Here is a 27,660-nt window from a genome sequence, read left to right as displayed (position 1 = left end):
CTTGAGGCACTGAATAATTAATTAGTAGCTATGAAATAGCCAAGCGTTTATCAAAAGTGGATCATGCTGCTTCGCAGACTCTACTGTTAATTGAATTCAGCGTGTGTGAATGAAAGTGTGCCTGAAAAGGCCAGTAACTGTAAATTGTGATGATTTCTGCAACTCTTTTTGCTTTGTATGTCAATTGCCAGTTCTTGTTTTACTCTCATGGAGCATGTTGAAACACCAACCGTTTAGCTTCTTAATACGGGGTCTATGCATGTAAAATACATCATTATTGTTCGCAAGTGTATTCAGTCCAGACCAGAATTCACTTGTGAATATATAAGGACAGCGATTGCAGTCTGCACATGTATAGACTGACCTGAAAAACAGAATACTGTATCTCAACATGCTTTTAGGGTTTAGAAAACAAAACTGTAGTTAACATAAAAAGCAAAAATAGGTAAAAATATCTTCAAAAGTTGCAACTACTACTAGCCCTTTAAAGAAAAGTGTTGGGTTCTGCTATGTTTCTTCAAGATGTTTGTGCAAGGCTGATACAGTCTTGTACAAGTAACTGTTATAAACTGATGCTTAATATCAACTGCCTCAACAGTACAAGATTTAAAACTTTTGCTCAAACTTTCCACCATGAGACTTTCAACATTGCTCATAGCAAATCATGAATAAAAATCAGGGGTCACTGCACAAGGTTGAGCAGTCGGGAAATAAATTACCTAACATTAACTGAAATTTGAAATTCAAAATGGCCACCCATTCCGGTAAAATTTTCCATTTTCAATAAACTAAGATGGTGAAAAATTTTCTTACACGAGGAGCTTTAAAATACCCCCACAAGTGATAAATCAGAAAAGTGCTGAACGAATTTGAGATTCTGAATATCTGTCCCCGGTGCACATTCTACCGTAATCAAACAAAGGCTGCTAATTTGGAAATCATATTTACGGAGGGAACAATTTGACCCCGTACAACGTTATTGATTAAATAGTTTGGTATGTGTTACTTATATGTAGATGTCATGAGAAGAGAGATAATTAGGAAACCCAACAGAGTTGAAAAGCTCGGTTTATATAGCTGTAAGATTTCCAGCCTAATTCTTCAGTCAGCAATATACAGTCATGTTGAACTGTATGGTAATGCTAGCGTTCACAGCCTGTACATATCAATGTCTGTTGTTATTGCCGACTAGTGGATTTTAGTCCAGACAAGAATTCATTTAATTAACAATAACATGGCGTATTGGACAAAATGCATTGTGTTGGCAAGGCCAATACTTTGTTTCTAAAAACACCATAGGGATTAATTTTTTTTGTTGAACAGAAAATGCTAAAAATAGTACAGTCATTCAGGGACGAGACAAACAATGTTCTCGTCAATAGAGGGCGCAATATAAAATGTTCAGTGGCAACAGCAATCAGATTATTTTCTCTGTAAGTTTAATTCGTCACAGATCGAAACACAGGTTATTTGAAAAGTGAAGAATGTGTGCCAATGTTTAATTATTTCCTCTCATGTGTTAAACAGCTGATGCGGTGATTTTGCTCATCGCAGACAGCTGATTAGATCTGAAAATTGATCGATAAGTAATGTCAGATCTACCGCTAATTTATTTAGAGTAATTTTTGTTTGTTTTACTTTTTTCTGTATGTATATGTTGTTCTATTTTCGATTCTTTGAGTAGATTTAGAAAGAGCCTCCATCCATTGTGACAAATCGTTTTTCAAAATGTCATGGCTGAAGCTTCACGAAAACAATCAGTTTTTTTACCGTCGTGAATTATATTATGTCTCCAAGCAACTCCTGACGTCATAGTTCATCACACTTTTAGTTTTTCTTTCTTCTGTGTGCGGTTTTCATCAATCAAAGAGCAATAATTGTCAATATTTATCTTCCTTTGTTTACTGCAAGGAATGTGTTAAAACCGTTGAAAAAGATATTTCATGATACCTTTTGTACAGGGAAATATTTTTTTAGATTCGGATTAGTCAAAACCCGTCACGGAGAAATTGTAAATTATTTTGTAAATTTAAACAACGTAACAGATGGATGGAAGGATTTTCAAATGATGGGTGTATAAATATTTGAAGAGTTTAATATTAACATATATTAATGTTCGATCTGGTGTTCCTAACATGTGTACATTTTATTGAGAGAGGAAATTTCTGATGTGAAAATTTAAATATGGATGGAATTATTTTAGACAATTTCTTCACAAAAGATTGGCTTTGTGTAGTAGAACGGCGTGTTTAGTTTTTTTATTTGAAATTAAATATATATCACAAACATGCAACTGAGTGTTGGATTTTGTCGGGCTTCTTAAGTAGCTTAAATATCCCTAGGTGGTCAAAAAAATCTAATAAAACATACTGGTGGCCAGTGTTCCTGCAGGACGTCGACAGCGCGACGCTTCGTCAGAGTGACGACGATGTAATTTGCACGTAGGGGCGCAGTAAGCCATACCCGTTGCCATGGTCACTCCTCAGCCTCTCAGTAGAATGCGGGCGACTTCAGTGCCATTGTACTGGTCCACGTCCAAAATCTCCCATGAATTATTCACTGCCTGTTTTTAACGTGCCCCATTCAAATCGACTGTCTGCCGCAAACATCATCGGATCCAATATTTGCAAGCTACGTGTGCCTTTTCCTAAGTTTAATGTAATTCAAAAACTAAAATGTTTCCAGTTGGTTTGCATGTTTGAACATGTGTATAGTATGTATGTATGTATGTATGTATGTATGTATGTATGTATGTATGTATGTATGTATGTATGTATGTATGTATGTATGTATGTATGTATGTATGTATGTATGTATGTATGTATGTATGTACGTGTGCCTTTGTGCGTCTGTGTTTTAAGGCTATATGTTCACTCACAGTTACTATAGCAATTTGCAAGTGCGTTTATTATCATATTTATCCGGGGTACGTTCTGTTCGTGTATAATTCAGTTTTACTTCCTGCTATGTTTGGTCCCAGTGCCTGGGTTATGATCCTCCAGGTCGCGTTGTCATTTTAAAATGTCAACACGAAAGGCAGTCACGATATTACTTGTAGTCTAGCAATCATGGAGATAGAAACGATCGCTTCCACCTTCATGTAGGGATCTACATGGAAAAGCGAGTCTACATCCTTCTGTCTTACTGCATATTCGATCACAGTGATGGTGCCAGGGTTTCAGCATGTTTCTCAGATTTGCCAAGAATGAATTGACAATGTAATGCGGTCAGTTTAGGGAGTTTACGAAAGTCTCGATGCTGAATGCCGAAAACATGTATCAATGAAGACACCAGGCTTAGTTCTTTTGCCCAATAGTAATGAAATCATAATTACTGTATGGGAAATGTAACCTGTCAAAAACTCGAATTATTGACCGTCATCGCCGAAAACCAACCATTCACCTGACCACCTTCGAGAAGCATTGAGCGATATCGAGTTGCAGATCATCAGTTCAACACTAATCTCGACGAAAAATGCCGAATTTACCATGGGGTTCTCGGGTGCATTGTTTGTTTGTTTGTTTGTGTGCGTGTGCTTATTTGTCACACGTGATTTGTTCAATGTATTATCAAAGAATCAATAAAGGGTAGTACTTCTGTTATTTGTATTCGTCAATAAAGAGCTGTTTTGTTTGTCTGTTTGTTTTCAGTGTGTGATGGATCAGAAGAGAATTGTACGAAAAAATTATAGTCGATCCGACTATCTGTTCCCGAGGCATATTCTATAGGGTGTATTTGAATGAAAAAAGTATGTTGTTGTCGCTGTTCAGAGTAAAGCCTCAAGGATTCACATCATTGATGGTACCCTGCAAGTTCACTAGCTCTTCGTTAGTCAAGACATAAAGGTGATGAACCCCTTTCGTATTTTCACTGTGATGGCTTCCATGTTTCTGTCCTATTTTTTCCATTTTGAGTAAGCGTTCGCTGCTGAGATAAGAGTTTGATGTGAGCTGTGCTTAATATCTGAAAGAAGCACGAATACATGGAGCAGTGATTCCATAATAGAATGAGATCAGCTGCCAGTCGAAGAGCAGTAAACCCATCGGAGTTTATATCGTGTGGTTGTAATTTCCACGTCTTTGGCCAGTTTCCAGAACCGCGCTCCTTGGCGCGATTTTGTCTCTTCACTTAATAATGTTTGACAAGATATTGCGGGTTTTGCGAAGTCGGCTTGTCAGGAGCGAACAGGCGATGGCTGCCTGCCTGAGTGATTCTTTAATAAATCACCAGGTTTTCAAGTTGGTCACCTTTAATTTAGTGGATTTAATAAGTTAATGAACGACCGACCATACATTACTCTGAACAAACGGTCAAACGTGTCGTCGTGGTTTTGTGAAAACTGGTTTCCCTTCAGTAATGAAAGTGTTATCTGCCGAATCAATGAGAGTACAAGCTGTCGTGGTTGAATAAAACATATACAGCAACGGAATTTGGTTTCGTAATTAAAAAACTGTTCTTCTGTCTTTCTTTGACGGTTAATTATTAGTTTGCACGCATGGACACTGTTATCACTGCATCCTGATGGAGATTTAAGGGAAGACTTCACGGGAGGGGGCCTAGTCTTGTTTAGACTACAATTGCATGTAAACAGTTTTTGGGTGTCATCATATCACTCCTGTGTTAGGTCATGATACCAGACAGACTGTGTACGGTTGTCTTGTGCGATCTGACCACGAAGCCCATATCTGCTGGTTTTCCTGAATGTATTATAGAATATATACCTGCAACGTGTAGTACTGTTGCATATTCTGACACATATGAGAGAGATCTTTATTGATAGATTTTTCTAGAATTTGAACGTGTTACAATTGTCGTGCTTGTTCTTATTCTGTACTAAGTGGTCTCATCATGTAGTATGACGTCAAAGCAAATTCAATAATCCAAATCATACAAGGTAATAAATTACCAGGTCCTTTGGTAGAAAAAAAAATCGAAAATAAAGTATTTACAAGGTAGCGAAGGACCATCGTGAACCATGAATACAATCATAAGTGGTGTGGTACCAGGTGTTTCATTTTACATAAACACAGCAATCTTCAATTAAAGGGGGCTCAGCACCCAACACAGCATATTTTGTTCAAATTCACTCTTTTTTTGCAAATATTCATTCAATTTTAATTCAATTTGTTAAACCAAGATTAAAATATTGGTTTGGTTCATCTTTTACCTTGTCAAGAAGTCGTAAGTTGCGTGACGAACAGGTGTCAATTTATGCAAACGCATGCAAATCGCCCTGATTTCCTGGCTTCTTTTTCCTCCCAATTTTAAGATTTCCAAAGAATTTCATCCCCTCTGGCTGGGTCAAATTTCCTGAAATTTTCACACCATGTTCTTTAAATGCCATACACAAAACGACTACTTGCCAATAAAGTTCTTTTAATTTTGCTATCGCGTTTTTAATGACTTTTTTGATCGTCAGTCGTTCAACCCATGTCATTTTAGAATGATAATAGATAATGCAAAATAAGATAGTCGTTTTTTTCTACATATACTCTTGTCTCAAGTGAAATATTACATTGCAGAAAAAAGTATCAAGTTTTAGACTTCAATCATTTGTTATCATAAAAAATACCAAAATTGAGGTTATTTTACCCCTATATACACCCCCCTTCATCCTCTTTAGATTCTCTGCTTTTTTGAAAATATATAGTATAAGAGGGTTTCCTTGTCATCTTCGATGAGAAATATTCCTTTGAAAAAACTGTGTTGGCAACGTGCAGTCCCACGTTACAGATATTTACAGCTAAATTGTAACCTACTTTAAAAAACCCGGGATTTTTGGTACATTTGCATATAGCAATACAGGTAAAAGATTTTTGTACGAACACTAGTGGCAAATGTTATCGCTCACAACCTAGGCTTTGGTCAGACTACAATTTGTCAAAAATGACATTACATTATGTACGCAATGTCACGGTGCTGTTCTTTGCAGGAAGCGAATATTTTTCAATCAAAACGGAGAAGAACGAGAGGATTTACTGGTTTATACAGAGCAAAATAATGAAATTTATAAAAATACAGCCATAATTTCAGACTACAAGCCAAACAACGAAGCCTGCAGACAATAGTAGGCCTAGCCAAGACACAAATGTCGTTGAGATCTCCCCAACGGGCAACCGAAAAAACTACTCACGCACGACTGCGTACACGTGTTACCCTTTAAATGCGACCCATATACCAGCTTGTTGTTCACTCGCTTCAAATACATACCCCCCCCCCCCCCCGGCTATGTGTAGAGATTTTTAAAGCACCTTGTATTCCAAACAACGGATAACCTGTACGGTCAAAGTTGACTGAGCTCCCCCTCGGCCCATAGCCAAAATGCTTTGTGTATACTGAAACTCCATAATATATGAGGAGTGAAGGCAACCTTTCGCCCTCTACAGGCGCATTTCAAGGTACTGGATAATAAATACCAACAGTGTCTTGAAAACATGATTTTTTTTTGAAGTCGCTTGGCGGTCATACGCACACATCGCGAGATAAGGCCGACATGTGGTTTCAATCGTTCGAGTCGAGAGAAGTGACCAATACAAGTACAAACACAGCGGTAAAAATTAGACAAATGTACGTCGTACAAATTCATGCTTTAGGTTTACAATGTTGAATGCAGGCTTCCAAAATGTTTGTTATCACCATACAAAAATGTCATATCGAAATTTAACTTAGGGCCTGGACAGAAGGGGGTGTTTGCGATGGAAGGGAGGGGGAGAGAAGCAGGAGCAGGAATTCACCATATTCATTTAACTGTTTAGGGGAGGGTCATGTCACATGCATGGATAAGGGGGAGGGTCACAAATTGTTGTGCAAGATGTGGAAGAGATCTAGGGATCGAAATTAGAGGTAGTCTAGCTTCCAAAGACTACCAACTTTTCCTGGGGCTACCAAAACCATCATGAAATGGTAGCCAACACGGACTACCAAAGCTGGGACATGAAATTCAGTCAGAAGTGGAACTTGGTATGCGATGTCCGTCACTTTGGGACGAGCTGAACGCAGTCAAACCTAGCTAACTAGCTGGACACAGAAAGGCCAGACTATGACTTTGTTGTGCGAATTGCAAAGTACGGCGGAATTTTGCAACATAGTTTCAATATCTGAGATGATGTACTTGGTTGACAGGCACAGGAAATGATGGCCAACGAAAATGCATTTTCACTACGTTTAGATCATAATGTATCAATCACAGTTACACCGAAATTATTGTCTCCTCCCCTGCACAGAAAGCCCATGCTCTATCATAGCTCTGCTTTGCTACAGTGTATGTCTCACCGGCTAAGAGGAACTCGTTGTCATGGCGACTATCAAAATTTGCATACAACTCTTTGTATGACATTGGATGTCACTGGGTCACCAAACTTTTGAGTGTCACTGTTGTACGATTAATCATACCGTATTACTGGTTTCCTTTTGGTATTAAAGGTGTACAAGTATTCACATCAAGTGAATAGAAAATTCACTTCATGGGCAGAATCTTGAATAGAATAGAAAAATAGTACATTTCTTGCTTGGTTAAGGGGAAAAAATATCCCTAAACTACAAAATGTATGGGCTACCAACCATTGTCATCGGGCTGCCAACTTCAGAAAATGGTAGCCCGACTGGACTACCAGGGAAAAAAGTTAATTTCGAGCCCAGAGATCAGCTTAGATTTTAAACACTGAACTGAAAGGAGAATGTTAAAAGCAATGACATTGTAAGGGGAAATTATGAAATATCCACAAGAAAGTACAGATAGAGCACTGTGAGTCTATTACAATGGCGTTGTTTACAACTGGCATTCTTTCTGTTGGCAATGCGCCCATATTTGCAGTATTCCAAGTTAAATGTAAATCATTTGGCATGGGGGCTAGCCTCTTGCTTTTGACCAAGGAGAAGGGCGGGCAGCATTCTTAAAACAAGAAATCAGTGAGGGTCAGTACGTATTTTTGTAGTGTTTATGCATTGTAATATTTATGCATTCAGTTTTTGAAAAGCACCCGGCTAGCCGCCTTTTGTTGATTCTGTCTACGTAATTTGAAGCACATTTGCTGAAAAAAGCTATCTCATAAAAAACACACACAATGTACGAAGCTTACTGACATGATTTTGTCGAAGAGAGTGGAAAAAAAATAGAACTGAAAAAGTTGTGAACATTAAAGGTATACTGTCACCTGTTCCAATTTTGCCACAGTTACCATGGAAAGAGAAAATCTGACCAATCACAGATTTTAAGCGGGTGGCCGCTTTTTAAAACAGCGCCCTCACATGGGCATTTTGAATACCAAGGAACGCCCCTTTGACTATATATGGGTATATTTAGATTACAGGTGACTGTATACCTTTAAAGCCTGCCGCTTCATCGAAGTACATTGAAGCACCGAGCATTAGCCTCCCAAACACACCACCCATTGTGTTTGATGTTGATACACAATTTGTACTGTGAAAACCAAATGAACTTGAAGCTGTCAACAATGACATTCGACATTGTACACGTACAGGGTCAATTACGAGTCAAAAATAAGGTAATTCGAAATGATTTTGATCATAAAACACGAATCCCTCTTCAAAAACAAACAAGCAAAATGAAAACAAAGAAAACAGGGGAAAAGAGCAGGAATATGAATTTTCAAAAAAAAATTAGTGTTTCGCCCTCAAGTATGAATAAATATTTCGTTGGTGAACACAACAACATATATACGATTTCATTGCTGCGGGCCTGGCTACGGGCGGTCACTTTGCAATGTCACGTGATCTCCACACGCGTACTTCAGTGAAGAAGACGTGAGGAAAATCACTTTCTCCGGCGCATACGGTGAGGAACTTGCATCGCGAGGCAAGAAATATAAAACACGTTGGATATTTTGCTCAACTGCTCGCGAGGACAAAATTGAACTCACGTAAAATCGACCCCACACGAGAGTAAACTAGCTCAGCAAACAGCCTCTAACGAGAAAATGTATATCGCGCCAGTAGTTCCCGCTCAGCGATTTTTGAGTCGCGATGAACATCGACTACGATTCGGTACAGACAGACCGACGCCAGGTGCAATTAGAATACTGTAGTGTGAAGCTTGACTTGACGAACCGTGCTATTGTGAATTTATGTGGCCCGTTCACCTTAAACGAACCTTTGACCTAACTGTAAATGCAGAGGTGTTAAGTCTGTTCAGCTAGTCACTCTGAACAGTTAATAGCTGACCTGCTGTAAGAGTCAATTTTGGTCGAAGAGTTGAATAATTACCATTTACACAGATCGCATTCAACGGGTAAGCTATTTGACATGTAATGTCGATACCATTAAAAGGATATAGGCCTAACTGATGAAGAGAGAGAGAGAGAGAGAGAGAGAGAGAGAGAGAGAGAGAGAGAGAGAGAGGTTACATCATGTGTTGTCAGATAGCACACACGACACGAATTACAAAAGCAAGCTTACACATTTTTTCAGCAAATAAAACGCTACAGCGTGCCATCATTGTGATCGCCAAACGACGCGGAAAGATTTAAAGGTATCCTCGAATTCCAACAGCGCGCGCACGCAGTGAATAATCAGGAGGCCTTTATACATAAATTACCGAAACAGACTAGCGCATTGGCTACCCTTACTCACAGTCATCGCTTGGCGCTGCGTGCGACTCAAGGACAGACTAGCTTCTCGTTTTGTGCGTGCGTCACCGTCCGTACTGTTCCTATCATTAAGTGGACATCGAAACGCGGTAGACAAGGTGAGTTTTTTTAAAAACTAGTCTTATTTTCATTTCTCATGTCGAAAAGAGAGTGTAAAGAAAGAGGTAAAATCATTTAGACTGGAGTTACCGCAAAGGAAAGTAGCAAATTGCTTGCCGTTGACAACAGTTTTGGTATCACACCCCATCACATCATATCATATCATGGTTATTATTATGAAAAGGCGTTCCGCGTTGAACAAAGTACAAAGTCACCTGTCTATTGAAGTTCTAACTTCCCTGTGGTTAATAATATTTTCCGTTTCACCGGGTCACCCCCCTCCCTCGAATTAACTAAAATGCCTTGTTCACCAGCGAATATGCACACGACATTGAATCCATGTACTTGATCTGCAAAGATGAGCGTTTAAGAGCTTTCTGCTGCGATTGTACATACTTCGAAAACGGTTAATAAACGCCCGGGTCCCTCCAGCTAATATATATTTCATACGGCTTCAAATACCCTACACTGTTCGTGTCGCCAACTTTCAGAGGTAAAAACACCACCATACAATGGCGGGACTGTGTTAGGCTCATCGCGTATACTTAGAAGCCGGACTCGACAGAAATAATATAGGAGGGATTTGTGCTCGCTCTGGGGTCAACTTTCCGCGCTGCAGAGGTGTTGCAAGGGGCTCCGGTTGCCAGCCACGTTTCTCAGGCGGCGGTAAAAACATTCCATTTTCCACGTCGAGTGTTATTAAGCGGGTCTCGTTACCACTTTCCAAGCTTCCCGCTGTTTTTTTGTCGATCCCAGCGTACTCTCTGTAAAGCAGTGCCCCGGCCTTAAAAATACCTGCGTAGCCGGGAGCGAACCACTACATGTCGAAATTCGAGTACCAATTTCCGATCTGCTGAGCACAGGATGAAAAAAAAAACCAAGCGAAATAGAGTCATCAGCCTTTCAAATATGGCATACTCTTTTTTGTGTGTGTGCAATCTGAGCAGGTAACAGAATATTTGGCTGCTTCCGCACATTGCTTTTCTGTTTGGGCTACAGCCCGTTGCTTGCCCATGTTGAAACTCGACGTGTGCGTTAAACGAAGGCCTGAGCCAAACAAGTTTCTATTACGGGTCATTTATATAAGCAACTTGAGCCCTTCAAGTCGGTAAGAAAGCTGTATGACACCTATGCTACGAAGTATACCACGGACAAAAGGTAAAACTAGCAAGAATGTACGATGCAAATATGGAAAATTCATTCAAATAGTCATGTCAAAGGGGATGGAATAATTTTGACCTGTATCTTGTGTTGAGCTAAACTAGAATAATAAGTTTCGGGTTAGCAAACGGTCGTGTTTAAGGTAGTTTGCACATCCGAAGTAAAAGACATAAATTTTTGCTAAAACTTTTCAAGAAAAAACGTTTAACCATTCTCTTTCAAAATGAAGAATAAAAATCGGGGAAACCGTACAAATTTTGGTACGTGAAGGCCATACATTTGCCAAATATTTGAAATTCAAAATGGTCGTCACCCAGCCCTCTGAGTTAACTCTGACTGAGGGTAAAATAAATTTTTGATTTTTCACAAAAATAAGATAGTGAAGATTTTATTTACGTCAAGAGCTTCAAAGTGAGCCACACAAGTTGTGGATCAGAAATATAAAAGTAGTGTAAAACCGTTTTCGAGTTGAAATATCTGTCTCTTAGGCGCATTCTAACTTACGCCGGTAGAACGCACCTCGGGGACAGACATTCGGACTCTCAAACTTTTACAATTCTCTTCTGATATACCACATGTGGGGGTTCATTTTAAAGCTCTTGGTGAAAGAAAACTTTTTCGTGGCATATTTTTTCGAAATTCGAATTTTTTTATTTTTCTCCATAGAGTTAACACAGGGATGGCAGCCATTTTGAATTTCTAATATCGGTAAATCTTGGATAATTTGTTTCTCTAGTACCAAAATTTGCACGGTGACCCCCTATTTTTATTCTTGATTTAGAAAGAGAATGATTGAAAGATTCCTTGAGGAAAGTTAGAGCAAAAGTTTAAGTCTTTCACTTTCGAGGTGCATACTACCTTAAAAATTCTGAAATGGGCTGCCAAAGTTGTGCCTCGATTTTACAGGCTTTTTTTCATGGCGACCTTCTTTTTTGTCAGCGAAGTCTTGCCAAATAATACAGAGCAGTTACTCAACGTAAGGGCGTCACAAAATTCCGTCAATAATTTATACGAGTTCTGTCGACAGCTTTGTCAACACGGTAATCGTGCAGGCATGCTGGGCTGGTAAAATTCGTGACATGCTGTCCGCCTGAAACAACGAATTTTTGTGTTGCTCCGCCAAACAATGGCGCCGTTACATCTTAATCTGTCGACTTGGTGGTGTTATCGGGGAAGACTACACCGCTCAACAGAACGTGGCCTAATTATCATTTAAGTATCAGAAAATGGTTGATAGGGGTCGAGAATGCTTCTTTTGTCAGTGTCCACATAACCTAGATCCATTTTCGGTTCCTTTTCAGCGTGCTCAGGCCCCGACAATACCATAGAAACAGGACGTGCGCCTAAGCCATGCCAACGCGCCAGTGTCGACGCATTTTCTGTCCATATGTCAGTCTGTCAATCCGCCCTGACCATTGTTTCCTAGCTTTCTCCACAGTGTGTCTTTCTTCGCGCAGTCTTTTATACCGAAATCAATAAATGTCATGTAACTGTACTTTCTGTCCTTGTTTTGCACGCTGTGCCCTTTCATTCTCTCGTGTCAGTCTAATTCAAGCACTGTACAGTTTCTTTACAAACGGTTGTAAACTATCTTTGAGTGAGAAATTCAGGCGCTTGAGGGACGCTTTTGATTCTGAATTTCTCATCCTTGTTTTGAGGAGTGCGCGAAGTGGTTCTGTCCGATATCATTTCTTTTCTGCTCTGTCTACATTCACAGCCTGTCAGTCACGTCCCTAAAATATTTTTTTCCACGGATATCATGAAACGAACTCTTTGGAGAAAGCTAGTCAAATTTAAAATTATAATACTGAGTGACACTTACCCCGGCCCGGCAGCATTGCTAGATTTTTCGCCTTACTGTTTGCAAAAACTATTCAAGTGACAGGTTAGTGAAAATATATCTACTCCACTCTTTGAAAACGAAAAGAAATTGTACGCTTTCGATCTGACCAGTGTCCTATAAAGGCACCTGAACTCGCTTCGCGACCCGCACCGTAAAGTGAGGGGTCTTCCAGACTGAAAGATCCGTCGCTCGAGGTAGAGAGCGCCCTCGAGCGACGGATCTTTTAGTCGGTGGGGGGGGGGGGGGGAGGGGGGAGGGGGGGGGCCTTCAAGTCCATGATCCATGGGTTCCCAGACACTTCGCACCAAAACCACTTCGCACCAAAACAACCTCGTACCAAAATCTCTTCGCCCCAAACGTCACGTCGCCCAAAACCGTTTCACCCCCAAAACAATGCCACTTCGCCCCAAACTTATCGCTAACCGTTAAAACCTGAAAATAATAACCAACCACTGCCATCGAAGTTTTAATCACCTTTCTATCATCCCCGGACTGAAATCATGAAATTGTACACATTTTGAGAAAATGACATCGTGCAATTCCGCGCACGGCACCTGAGTTGTAGCATTCAGTGACAGTAGTTTGCGTGTTTCTTTTTACTAATATACCGTTTATGGTTTCGTGCAAGAATAAATGGTTCGTGGTAGCCAAAATACCCACATTAATGCGTCTGAGTTGCAGGTAAAAGCAACGTCATGATAAGTCGTGGCATCGTTGTTTTAGGACGAGTTGACGGTACTATACTTTAGGCGAAGTGGTTTTAGTACGAGGTGGTACTTGGGGCGAAGTGGCGTTGGGCGAAATAGTATACTTGGGACGAGGTGGTTTTGGTACGAAATGGTTTGGGGGCGAAGTTGTGTGGGGCGAACTGGTTTTGGTGCGAAGTGTCTGGACCCCGATACATGCACGGTCTGAAATCTCTGAAGGGTCCGTTCCTTAACAACACACATTTGCCTGTAACATTTAACACACTGCATTCAGCGTTCAAACAAGGTTTGGTGGTAACGATCTCATAGCTATAGCTATCTTAGCTAGAACTATAGCAATTTCGCTACAGAAGAGCGCTATACGAATCAGATTGCCACGACTAAAATTGCCATGGGACATTGTGTATTTTATAAATGGGCAATGTGCAGTTCTATACTCGTGCGTAATACAATTTGTCGTCCCATATGGAGACAACAGAATCACAGGCGCCCATGGGTTGGGTATTCTACTAGATCGATCGATTTTCTGCTCGATCTATCGATCGCATGCTCGATCTGCCCGCCACGCGTGGCGGGCAGATCGAGCACGGTATCGATACTAGTAGATCGATCGAGCAGAAAATCGATCGATCTAGCAGAGTACCCAACCCACGGGCGCCTGTGAACGGAATGAGCGGTTATTAGTGCTGTTGATAGATGGTATGTGTAACGAGACACGTCATCATGGACGCACCATTAGAAAAAAAATAAAAATGCAATCACGTACACCAAGAGTGACTGACTGACACGGTGACGTCCCCACCCAATGGTTTATAGAACCTGTGGCGTAATACGGAATATATATCAAATTCGATGCACCCTCAACATTAATTAGTTTTGCAAATAAGAGCGATAGTTACATCAGTGTCCTAGAAATACCCCTGTTTGTATAAAGCCAAATAAAAAAGTGTCTTGCCGGTGACGTATACCTCCGAAAATTAAGGTCGGTAGGTTGGAAGTAAGTTTTTTTCCCTTTTGTTGGCTGAGACCCATAGAATACGGTAAAAGTTAGAAAATTTGGGCTACTCGACATTTTTTGAAAATGCGAAAAAAAATGTTTGGGTCAGCGGCCATGTTTTCTAGGGTAGGTCGGATTAAATACCGGAAATATATTTTTCTTGGCCTAATAGTGCACAATTTAGCTATCCTATGAGAAAGTCAAGATGTCCATTATGTTGCCTATTTGTGTTCACACGTTGCCAGAGACATTCTCACTCTTGAGAAAACTTATTTATATTGAAAAGAAATTAACATAAATTCAGTTCTGAAAATTTCACCAGAATTCGATGTTCCTTTTTTGCAGAAGTGTGGGTTTCCCTCTCGAACCGAGTGACTTCTAGCCAATCAGGGGACGCGTCACCATGGCAGCGAACTCGTTTGAATATCCCACCATGCATTTTCAAGTCATGGAGAAATTCGGCAGTAAACGTCTCAAGAGCCCTCATGGGGTCGCTCTCTCGCTGAACGGTGACATCATAGTCGCCGACCGCGGCAGCAAAAGAGTACAGTTCTTCACGTGGAGCTGTCGGTATATGACGAAACTGGACGTGGCTGAGGACCCTATAGACATCGCCCCCATCACTCGCGAAAGATACGCCATAACCGATCACGGAAACGCAGTGGTGTACATCGTCACGCAAAACGGGAAGATTATTCGGACGATCGGCGAAGGCATACTGAAAGCTCCGATTGGGGTGGTGGCCTTCGGGGAGAAAAATGCCGTCAGCATTTACGTGGTCGATTCGGAAGACGGCTGCATTCACGTCTTCAATCTCCTGGGGAAGCAGGTGAAGGTCATCGGTTGCTATGGAAATGAAGACGGCCAGTTGCAGCGACCGTCCTACATCGCGCTCAACAGCAAGCAGGAACTCGTCGTGTCGGACTCCGGCAACAACCGAGTGCAAATCTTCACCAGCGAGGGCGACTTCGTGCGCTGCTTCGGGGCCAGCGACGACGACAACGAGAACTCGGAGGGCTTCAGCGACCTCAGGGGCGTGGCGGTCGACGTACACGACAACATCTTCACAGCCTGCAGCGGAGGCGTTCTGATGTACTCGCCGAGCGGGAAGTTTATCTGCCGAGTGGACTCTGACGATGACGAAGTAGGCACGCCCGTTGGCGTCGCTGTCACTCAGCGAGTGCCCTGTGAAGTCGTTGTATCCGACTCGGACTGCAACCTTATAAGAATATACGACCGGGAACAGTGAATGAGCACGCTGCATGCTACAATCAGTTTGGATCAGTTTAATCTCATAAAAAAAGTAAAATTGTTGATAACCAACAGATGTAACATTTTATGAACGTTTTCAACTTGTTCGGTATCAAAGTAAACAAACATGAATAGATAAACAAGCTAGGTTACAGCCTTACTGGATGTATTACATACATACATACATACACACACACATACATACATACATACATACATACATACATACATACATACATACGTACGTACGTACATACATACATACATACATACATACATATACATACATACGTACAAACGAAACGTTCACACTCTGAACATGTCTTTTTGTTTAGCTGCAATCCAAATTCGACCAAAGTATGACGTCACTGTGAACCCTTCCCTAGGGACGGTCACTTTGGAATCAAAGGCTTACCAGTTGTTTATTTTAGGCAAGCCAGGCAGTTTTTGTCGCTAATTCCTAGCGTTTATTTTCGATGTCGAAGTAGCAGGTCTAATACTCTACAACTGGTCAATTTTTACAGTCTAGCACTTTAAGACTAGAGTTAAGAGATAGAGCAATAGACAAGTTTACGAGAGCGATAGACAAGCGTACATTTTCTGTAATGTCAAAACACTGGAAATTTAGGTAATGTCAAAACACTGGAAATTCTAGAGAATTCCCGGACAATTATCACGTGCAATTTTCATCCTTTGCCATATACAGCGAGACACTGCACCTAATAATTATTTTGTACCCATAGATTTTCATCAGCAGTAAATGCATGTTCTGTTAGTACTCAACAATTTCATTCAGAATTTATATTGAGCATTTGGATTTAAAATGAGTCCTTCTGAAAATATCTTCCAGGTTTCCGATGGAGTGTATGTACGTGCATGAAGTTATTCCGTTTCAGTTGAAATAAATACTTATTTGAAGCTAGGGTACTTGTTTGGTTTGGTTTTAAAATTTTATTTAGGTAATTGTAAAACATGCATCAGCATAAATTGAATATCAGCCCTGTCAAATATTTTGGTTTTGTTTTGCTGGAGTCAAAAATTTGACTTGATGCGTGACTGTAAGTGGCTGTACTATTTCACAGGAATTCCTCATGTACTTGTTATATTATATACCGTACCAATGGAAGTGAAATACATGAGCGGATTGAACCCGATGCGCCGCCCGGGAGGGGGGGGGGTGGTCGATCCGGGATGATCAAGGCACAGCTTTACTGAGCATCCTCAACGCTGATGCACCACGTTCACCTTGATCCGACGATGAACTCTCAAAATCCTATAGCGTCAGCTATTGATTCATTACACTCTTCACAGCGACCATTTTTGCTCACCGACACCGACTTGAACCAAGGACTCAAAGACCGATTTTATATATATATATATATATATATATATAAATATATATATATATATATATATATATATATATATATATATATATATTAAACCATGGTACATATCTTAAACTCCTTCCCATAGGTCACGTGAATCAGTTTGTTGACGGGCCGGACGTATACGTGCAATAATTTGCTACAATATATTTCATCTCTGCACTGTAAAGAAATATAATTTCTCGCGGTTCGATAGTATAGAGAGAAATTGATGTCTTCACGTTACGTAAATTTGGCACGTGGCATTAATGATTAATGCGTGGGCGGGGCTACGGAGCTATAAGTTGGAAGTTTGGAATTAGGTATTCAGTCTAGCCAGGCACTTCAGCAGCCTACAGACGGGTTCGTCCAAGTTATCTTCAAAAACAATGATGTTGTTGTGTTTTCGTATTGAGGGAATGAACGAAAGTGGTGAAGTCCGACACCACCCCGTGGTCCTGTGTTATGCACTGTTTTCGGACACAGGTTTCCAGAGAATTTCCCTAATCTAAGGTTTTTTTTACCTCTGGTTTTTCCTGGACGGCACAGGTGACGCGGGTAATACATTTCAACCGCTTCCGCCACGCATTAGCTCCCGCACCCAGTTATAATGTGTACTGTATACTTTGCTCTACTTGTCTGTAATAAAGCTGCCCCTCTGGCTGATCCCAAGCTGCCCCTCTGGCTGATCCATCATTAATGAATGAATGGAGTGGAACGTAATTCATTTATTAGAATGAGAGTATAGAGAAGACAAACAACTTCAGACGGACAGTGACAACGCCCTCTAACACAATGCTAACGAGTCGTTTGTTTTCTTGTTTAGAAACTTTGGGACCAAGCTTACAAAACATGTCCGGAGATATTGTCTTTGAAAAGTATCCATCTGTATATCTATATTTCGTAATGATATTCCAAAGCGGCAAATTTAAAAACTTTCAATATGGAGAAACTTTTTTCAAATGATAGCCCCTGTATATATCCTGAACTTATTTCCTTAATCTCGGAGCAAAACCGGAGCAAGATATCGATTTGTACACAAAGTATGCCATGGGCAGGTTACCGTGATATGGGTCAAAGGTGAGCTAAATACCACGTCCACGCGACGCGTATGTAATCTTAAGTTTGATAGGCTGTGACGTGCATTCGTTGGTTCCAAAGTTCCCGACAACATTTTGTGCCCGCTACAGCGAGGGCTTTCCGTATCCTTCCCGGGCCAGCCTTCACCTGGACAGAGTGGGTTTTGGTTTTCATGCCGTCCATAAAAATCGCAATTCAAATGCGGAATTAATTGTAAAATCTGTCGATCGGGAAGTGATATCTCCTAGATCGTAACAACGCGAGAATGTCAAACAAGTCGTTGTCACGTGATATTAGGATATGACGTCATGTCGTTCACTGCAGACAAAGGTATTAGCTTTTACAGACGGTACAGGTTATCCGCCGATGAAAAATCGCATTCACAAATTGTCGATTTTCGACGGTTCTTATTATTTATGCGATAGGAGACAATGTGAATGTATATACATTTTGCTGAGAATCTCGTAACTGCCAAAGGATCTCGAGTGGATACAGTAAAATCTTCCTGACGTCACGACAAAGGTAAGCCATTTCAACGATTAGTCGTGTTGCTGGAATTATCCGAGTCGCCTGGTCTACTAGTACTTGCAGTAGTTGAGCGGACCACGTAATGACTAGGGCGAAACTTGATAATGATGTACACATCAAATATACACAAGATCTGGAGTCGTTTGGAAACCGAATTGATTTGCCCTAGATTCTGTCTTCAGGACTTCCACTACCGTTATAATTCACGTGGAGTGCCCCCTGTAGCTTCGCCGGATATTATGATAGGCAAGCAGTTGACTTTGCCCCAATGTTGTTGTGATAAGGTTCGAACAAGCAAGTCTGAGTTCTCCTTTCGGCGCTTTACACGTGCTTCCCTAAGGTCTCGGCGCGTCGTGGTTTGCAATATGTTGAGTTGTGATACGAGTTTTAAAGCGTCACTTCAGTACTTTCGCCACACATAATCTTTCATTCACAAACTGGCCTCTACCCATCACAGTTTGGTTTGTTGACAAATGAATCATCAAAAGCGACTTACTTCAAGAAAAGAAGGAAGTTTTCGAATATAAAATGCTAGCGATACAGAACCAAAACCAAGTTTTTTACATAAATTGCATTTAAGGCTGGTGGAGTGTATAAACAATCGCAAATGGCTGTGTGGATATTGATTCAGGAGGTCACCATACATGTACACACAGAGCGACAATGTAACGAGTTCTCAGGTTCTGGAACTGAGCGACACAGAAATGCGCGGTATTTCTTCGAAATGGCGGCAATTCAACGGCAGACAACCCATAACCCGCGTAACAGTTACAATGTAGCAAAACAATATTGAATGACAAAAATAGCGATGACACTCATTTGGACAATACATATGCTGTCATCATGATCTAATACATCTGTAATGGCATCACATTCCTTGATCATCGAGGAACTTTCCACAAACAGAGTTTAGAATTCCTGACAATAATCCCTGTCCTATGACAGAATAAGAGAGAGATAAACCCAAACAGAAATGTTATTGTTCTTCAGGCGGACGGATAGGAATGCTATCGGCATGGAGAGAATATTTTTTATCATATTCGGCATATTTTTGATACAGTAGTGTGCCGCTCACTCAGTGGTGGCTCGATATTTCACAGGCCAAGGTTCAACAGCGTTACTGTGTAAATATTACACAACAAAGATAATGGTCAAAGTAGCCATTAATAAAAACACAAAACAATACTGTCCTCTTTATATGATAAGTAGTGGTCATTTGTTCAGTACGTCCGTAAAGAGTCTCAGAAACAATGGCGACATTGAGCTGAGCAATTGCGTTCGAGATTTTGCATCCTGTGCTGGCTCAGACAAAAACACAGTACTCTACACAAGTGTCAAGATATTAAACCAACAATTAGCTGTTTCCTGCAACATTCCGTCTGGAAATAGTTAAGACCGGTTTAATTTTATTTGTATCTTTTATTTCAGTTGGTTATTGAGACCAACGAAAAACGGCAAAATTTGAGAATTCTACGCTCTCTTTTTGAAGCTTCGAAAAAGTATCTGAGTCGGTAGGTTTATAACATGGCAGGTAAAAGTGGCGGAAAACATAATTTTCATTTATTTCGCGCTTTGAAAGACTTGTGCTATCACAGACAAACATAGATGTCTATGTTTGTCTGTAGTGCTATTGAAAGAGGTCTCAAATAAGCTTTGGATATAGTCAACACATCCTAGTGAAGACACGGAAAATAACGAATTTGTCATGATGCTTATTGCAATAAAAATTTGATTGTATTCAACAGCACTACTTTCTATGAAATTCTAACATACAATGAACAATGTTATAAGGCGAAGTTCATGAGATCTTTAACAATAACGAGGCAAAAATTTGTCGGGAAATCGTGCTTAATGAAGCTCAAAACCTCAATGTTGATCGCTGGCCTGAAGTCTTTTTGTTGATATATTTTGAAACTCTCTCGAGCAAGTTAACGGCATCCTTGTGTTTTTTGAGACAATAAAATAACTAAGCTTATGCTTCCTACTGAGCCAACAAAGAGACGGGTCGCCATTTTGGTGCAAATATCAGTAAATTTGCCGGTATTTTCCCACTCAATACATCACTAATTATTGATTGTACCAGTTTGAACCGTTAGTTTCGTTCTTTTTATGACGTAATAAATAAAGTATTGTACAGTATCGCTCGGTGATGTGTCTGCAAAGTTTCGACGGGCGTACCATTACCTTAAAGAAGGGCCGGGTGTCATCGATCGAGAGGACGACAGGTTTCACTTCTCTATAACAACAGTTAGAGGCCAGTAAAGCTAACTTTTAATGATTTTTTTTTTTCATTATTTTTATTTTGTATATCAATTGCAACTTCTTATTCTACTCCCCAAAGAATATTGAAACACCCACTATTTAGCTTGTCAACTTAGCGTCTGTATGAATGCGTCTATATGTTATATACATTTGAATTCTAATCCAGACCAGAAGTCACTTTTTAACAATAACAATTGCAGTTTACAACCATATGGGCTGAGTTGACAAGCTGAACAATGTGTATATCAACATTCTTTGGGGAGTAGAACAAGGAATTATGGTTCACATTCAAAAATAGTGAAAAAATTATCAAAAGTTGGCACTATACTGGCCCTTTAATCATTAAATCCATGAAAAATAAGTGGCAAAAGGACATGACATTCCCCATAAACCCAATTCCCGTATGTGAAGCCGCATGCGTTGAAATCCTTCACTTAAAAAATCGATAAGTAAAGCCCAAATAGCTGCGAACGTGTTGTAAACTGATCTCAAAATATCTTGTTTTCTAAGACATCTCTTTGAATAAGACCTAATAAAGACTGAAAAAGTGTATAACACTGTCATAACGTCGAAAGTGGCATGTAAATTCAAACGTTTTAACATCATTTTAGATTCCCGCCATTTTCAAAAAATAATCATATGACAGAGAAAATAAAGATTACAACAACAAAATGTTGGCCATCGTGTGTTGTGCATTCAAGTAAATGGCATCATGCTTGTTTCTGGTAGGACAAAGATGTGTGTGTAGGAAGTACTGTGTTTTTTGTACTATTCTTGGGGACGCCATTTTATGAGCGCGGCACCCGTTCATTATTTAACCTGTTACAAGTGTAGGCTTGATCCAAATCAGCGAGCAGTGATACTTCTATATAAATGTCCTTCAGTTAGCACATTTACACAATCCAACTTTGGTTTGAAAATAAATCATGAAAATAATGTATAAAATTTGCAGCTATTGGGGCTTTAAATAATACATGAAGTGTACATATTTGGTATCAAGAATAACGTTAATAAATGCAGACATGTACCATGAAGAGAGAACACGTCTGTCCTTGATATTCATCATTCATTTCCTGTTTTCGCTGTACATGAAGGCCAATGGCCTGTAGTACTGAATAAATATCACTTACTTACTCACTCACTTACTTAGTCAACACCTATCTATTAAACAGCCATCAGTTGTAGTGCTATTAGTACATGTATGTTTGAATCACGTGCGAGTGGTTAATCTGAATTAATATTGCAATAGTATTATCACAGTCCTTCTTAAATATAACGAGTATCGGTAATGACGTACACTTCGCATCGTTAATCACATCTCGTAGCATTCGTAATAATGCTGTATATACTGAGTCAAAGAAGGCTGATAGTAGAAAGTTGTTAACCCATTTAAAATAAAGCGGCGTCCTTTACTATAATTGACGTCTGCCGTTCTTAGATCATTCTGAAAACAAATGAACAGATAATAAAACAAATGGCTAAGTATGGCATTTCGTTTGTGATTCATTAGATGTACATTTAAACATGTTAAATATACGATACTGATCTACACTGATATACTGTCGTCACAATCTACCGTGACTAATTGACTATTTACAACTGACAAGTGGGCGAGGTGCTGATATCACTGCCATTGCGATTGAGTTAATCATTAAACAAGAGCTGAACATGTTTCGATACACTAAAATGGCTGCCGGTGTCACTGTTCACAGTGTGGCCTGACAGATAAGAAACTGATGGGGTCATGTTAGCCAAACAAAACGTTTACCGAGGTCATAACAGCACGATGCATCGAAAAATTACAGAGAAAATAATATTTGTTTTATTGTAATTTTAACCGGCCGGGTTCGAGGCTGCGAGTGGGACGCTCCTGGGACGAGGCCACCTTAATGTTAACCTCAATTGGCTTCGACCTTCGAGCGTTGTGGATGCATGAAAAAATTACATATGATTCAGTTGGAAGTACGGTTTTGTGTGTAGGGGGTGTTGCTGTTTAAAATTCATAAACACAAGATATGTGACAGGGTAGGAATCTACTTTGCCGGTTCATTGATATAGGCAATTGAAAAGTTGCTTATATGTAACTGTGTTTGTCTACACACTTGACATAGATCCCAGTCCCTCCAACTGCGCCTAAACATCCATTCCTGCGCGATGAAATAACCACCTGCGGATAAATCTAAGCAGACCCATTCCACTTGACAAGTCGAGTGGGCGCTAAATTATTTGCGGGATCTCTTTCGGTCTTTTAAACAAACATCAATGCCACGATTTACGGCGCTTTGTTCTCCGTCCCAGGGCAGCATACATGTATCGTATCACATCGCAGCCCAAACGTACGGCAGACTCCTGTTTCGCACACAGATGGGCAACTTCTTGAGTACCCTCTACCGCAGGATTACCACCATCCACTCCCAGACTGTCAGGAGCGTGACCAACCTGCAGATTGATGAGTTGTTAAAGGTGAATTTGACGGCAGCTTTGGATCTTTTTCAGAGACACTTTGTGTTCGTGTCGGCTACATGGACGATCTACCCTTTTTAGATCACCACAGTGTGGTAGGCGATTCTATCCAGTGTCAAATTTTCGTGATTCGGACTCAAACGAGCCAGCATCCAACAAAGATTCGTGTGAAAACTTTATTTGCTACAGAAAGCCTGAACACAGGTTGTGTCTTCAAACAACCTGCTTTTGCTGTCACGGTGACAGCAATATAACACTCAGGCTATTAAATGATCGTTTATTAGTCCATTGTAGCCAGAGACATCAACATTGATAACTTAATAGGAAAAAAAATCAAATAGAAATCGAGTAAGCTTACAAAACTACGTGATGTAGTACCTTCGAGTTGACATAGTTCATGATCTGGGCTGTTTCTTCGCGTTCGTGAAAGTAATTGCATTCGCCGTGTTCAAGTTGTCAAGTGTTGTAAATCATGTGATTATATTGCCACTTCTTGTCACCAAAACACGATTATTCACTCTGTATTCTATGCTTGACCGATGTCGGCGTACATTTAATCATTCTTGGCGTTATTATTGATATACCCTACATTCAAAGTTCAAACACTACCATGCAATTCAACCTTAATCTGTGACAAGAGGTCACTGGACCAATAGTGGAAACATGCACACGTGATACTAACCAACCAATCGGGAATGAAACTGGCGGAAAATTAGGTAGATTTCTACGTACAGTTTTTGCCAGTCATTTTTGAGGCATACGCTGTACCACAGCAGCTCGCGATTGGATAAAGAGACTGTACCCTGTGTGTGGTAGTTCTGATATTAACCCCTTGAGTGCGCCGGGTAATTTTTCCCACAAAAATTTTAGTGCAACATTTCCTCAATTTTTGTGAATTTTTCCAAAATTCTTTTAATAATTTTGGACCGAATGGACATTGCATTTATATCAAAATTTTGGTGAAAATCTGAAAAAAAACTGACTAGGGTATATTTTATAAAGGTGACAATAACTGACTTTGCCGCTCAAAGGGTTACAGCGGAAAGTCATAGGGCAATACAGTTCTTATTGTTCTAAGACGACAGGAGGTATTGTTAAGTATTTAATTGCAGGGCTTCGGTCGTAATTATTCTCTTACAAACAGGTTGACAGTCAAGTAGATATCTCGACGGCTATGAGACTATCTAGATAGTAATAGTTCAACGATTTTATAAATAGATGCTGTAGTGTAAAATATAAAACTGGTACTGGGAAAATTTGTTTTCAAACGCGATTAGAAATAACATTATTAGCAGTGATATTAATCCGTTGGCCTTCTCTTCTATTTCAGTCTGGTGAGATGGGTGCAGCATTATCAGGACGGGTTGTCCATAAAGAGATGGATGATCGCTTTCTGCAGTGTCCGATATGTCTAGAAAGATTCCAGAAGCCCAAAATCCTACCATGCTTCCATTCATTCTGCGAGACTTGCATAGCGTCTGACGCAGAGAGGAGGAAGAGGCCAAAGTGTCCCCTCTGCAGGAAAACGTTCATGATACCGAAGGCGGGCGTGCAGGCGATGGCGGACAACCAGCTCCTGAACAATTTGCTGGAGTTGGTCTCGCGGTCCGAGAGCAAGTATGGCGGCAAGATGTGCGAGAGCTGCTCCAAGTATCCGGTGGCGTCGTACTGTATCGAGTGTGGCCAGTCTTTCTGCACTGGTTGCACTGACAGTCACGGCAAGATCCGCGTTACCAGGAACCACAAACTGGTCACTATGGAAGAATTTGAGATCATGCACAGCGACGAGTCTCCCTTTATGAAACCGGTTATCTGTCCAAGCCACGAGGGCAACCAACTAAAACTCTATTGTCGAACGTGCGAGATACCCATATGCCTGGAGTGTTCTGTGTACGAACATTCAAAACCCGATCACGATCATGAAGAGATAGACGAAGCAGCCGCCTTGACGAGATCGAAGGTTGAAGACCTGAAGAGCTTCCTGCAACGCGAGATCTCGACGATAGACAGGACTATGACGCTGCTAACGGAAATGACGAAAGAGCTCGAAGAAGCCAATGAGAACGCAGGGCACGACATGGGCGACCACTTCACTAAAATTAGATTGCAGATAGATCAGCAGGAGCAAGAGCTGCAGGAAGAGTTGGAGCGGGAATACGGAAGCAGGATGAAAACCTTGAAAGCAAAATTGGAAAAGCTGAAGAAGCTGAGGGGAAACTACGACGGGTGTCGGTCGTTCGCGGAAGACTTGTTGAAACAGAGCAACGAAGTCGGGATACTGTGCCTGGAGAAGCAGCTTGACGAACGCGTGAAAAAGTTCCCCGAGGAAGACATCGAGCAGATCCCGGTGTTGGTGGCACTGAAATTTGAGAAAAGCAAGAGTGTGGAGAAGAAGGTCGTCAAAGACAAATTGGGTAAGATAGTGACCGGTGAAAGAAAGAAGAAACGTGAAGCCCCTTTGATTTGTCCGACTTTTGAACTATTTTCATCATTCGGAAAACACGGTGAAGACGATGGGCAATTCCATTACCCCGATGGGGTAGCAATCATGCCAGACGGCAACCTAGTCGTCGCTGACACCGGAAACGGGCGTATCCAGCTTTTCGACAGAGACGGCGAATTCCTGAAGATGTTCACCATCCCCGAGATGGAGGATGAAGTGGTTCCCATGGCAATAGAGGTGCTGAACCAAGACGAGCTGATCGTGTCCGACTTTGCCAACAAGACCGTGATAATCTGCGATTTGGAGGGCAAAGTCAAGATGATATTTTGGGACGAGGATCGTCTTAAGAGACCCTGTGGTATTGTCAGCTGTGACAGAAAGGGCGTCTTCTACATATCTGATATTACCACGAACTGTATTCAGGTCTTTTCAAGGTATGGGTCTTTTCGGGACACGATGGCACATGAAGGCGACGGGGATGGTGAAGTCCTCCGGCCTGCTTCATGGCGAGGAACAGCCGCGGGAGCATCATAATCGCCGACAATCAGAATAACCGTGTCCAGGTGTACGACAAGGACGGAAAGTACTCTCACAAATTCGGCCAACAGGGAGACGCGGATGGCGAGTTCCAGCATCCGAGAGGCATTGCCCTGGATAAGAGCGACAACATCTTCGTGACCAGCGACGACAAAGTGCAAATGTTCACTCCTGACGGGCAATTCATCTGTCGGGTTGATGCCGACGAAGACGAACTGAACGTTCCTAGGGGAGTGGTTGTCACTTCTGATGACCCATACAAAGTCATTGTCACGGACAGCCAAAACCATCGGGTTGTCATCTTTAAACAGAGAAAATAGACTACAAACGGATGACTTAGCCATCGAGAATACATTGTGTTTGGCCGAGAAAATTAGAGAGAGATTCGTTTCTGGTCCTAAGTTGACAGTTCACAAAACAAATGCAGTGATACAATTCTGTTGTTGTGTTTTCTTATCTTTTCTCTACACCTCTTTGGTTTCAGGTTTCGGCAACAGGTTTTGTTAACTTTGTACTTATTGCAAATTATGTTTTCTTTCTACATAGCATTTATGAGTGTGAAGGACGGGAAGAGAGAAAACTGTCTGTGTGACTTGCCATTAATTTTCCTGTTGCGACACATTACTTGCTTTCAAATACTGTTAATGCGTCAACAGTTTATTAAGGAGAACTACTATGGATAGGATTTTTGCCGAAGATACCTACGACGGATGGGGCATGAGGCGTAAGTTTATGACCAGAAAGACTCTTTTTTTGTAACTTATCGTGATAGACAAATTTCGGCAACTTTTTTCACCCGAGCAGCTGTATTTTAATTACAAGCCGAAAGAGCGTTTATTCCCACGCACATTGTATAAATACGCGGTGAACATTTAATGACTGAGACAAATGTCATTGACTGTGAAACTGAACTTTGAAATCGTACACACCTTGAACTATCTTCGCTCCTGTCGCTGTGTTGCTTTTATTTCCTTGAACCGTGTCAGGCGGGTTCCCTCTAGAAGTGGGCAGTGATCATTTGTGGTAATGTTAGCGTTTTACATTTTTGTGGTTTTACTCCAATGATTATATGTTGTCATGGCTGCCTGCCTGCAAAAGGTTTGTTGTTGTGAAGTGCGCCCTCTCGGGCCAATTATGGTTTTGCACGCAACAACGTTCATGTTTTCTGACATCTGCGATGTTGTTTAGCAAAAAGTTCAACAGTGCTCGTCGGCAAGGTGAATAGAGTACAGGAACAATAAAATAGCACTAAACTTTGTTCAACAAGTCTGTGATTTGAATGAGTTGTTGAAACCGTCGTATTTATGTTTCTTTTCG

At 40.8% G+C, this 27,660-nt stretch overlaps 2 protein-coding genes across 2 annotated transcripts; both read left to right on the top strand.

The window, feature by feature from the left end:
* Nucleotides 1–9,582: 9,582 nt before the first annotated feature.
* LOC139130029 (tripartite motif-containing protein 2-like) lies at nt 9,583–16,590 on the top strand. The gene is made up of 2 exons (XM_070695746.1): nt 9,583–9,703; nt 14,758–16,590. Exon 2 carries the CDS (start codon nt 14,816–14,818, stop codon nt 15,659–15,661), a length of 846 nt encoding a protein of 281 aa, XP_070551847.1. The 5' UTR covers nt 9,583–9,703; nt 14,758–14,815; the 3' UTR covers nt 15,662–16,590.
* A 1,833-nt stretch (nt 16,591–18,423) lies between these two features.
* Nucleotides 18,424–26,465, top strand: LOC139130028 (tripartite motif-containing protein 2-like). Its single transcript, XM_070695745.1, has 2 exons — nt 18,424–18,632; nt 24,694–26,465. The coding sequence occupies exon 2, from the start codon at nt 24,703–24,705 to the stop codon at nt 26,338–26,340; it is 1,638 nt and encodes a 545-aa protein (XP_070551846.1). The 5' UTR covers nt 18,424–18,632; nt 24,694–24,702; the 3' UTR covers nt 26,341–26,465.
* Nucleotides 26,466–27,660: the final 1,195 nt, after the last annotated feature.

This window comes from Ptychodera flava, chromosome 3 (assembly GCF_041260155.1).
Source record: "Ptychodera flava strain L36383 chromosome 3, AS_Pfla_20210202, whole genome shotgun sequence".
Classification (NCBI taxonomy): Eukaryota; Metazoa; Hemichordata; class Enteropneusta; family Ptychoderidae; genus Ptychodera; species Ptychodera flava.
The sequence above is the reverse complement of the archived record's forward strand: the minus strand, read 5'-3'. Positions and strand labels throughout refer to the sequence as shown.

Excerpts from the sequence above, each read along its gene's own strand:
- LOC139130028 (XM_070695745.1), top strand. The coding sequence starts at position 24,703 with ATGGGTGCAGCATTATCAGGACGGGTTGTCCATAAAGAGATGGATGAT.
- LOC139130029 (XM_070695746.1), top strand. The coding sequence starts at position 14,816 with ATGGCAGCGAACTCGTTTGAATATCCCACCATGCATTTTCAAGTCATG.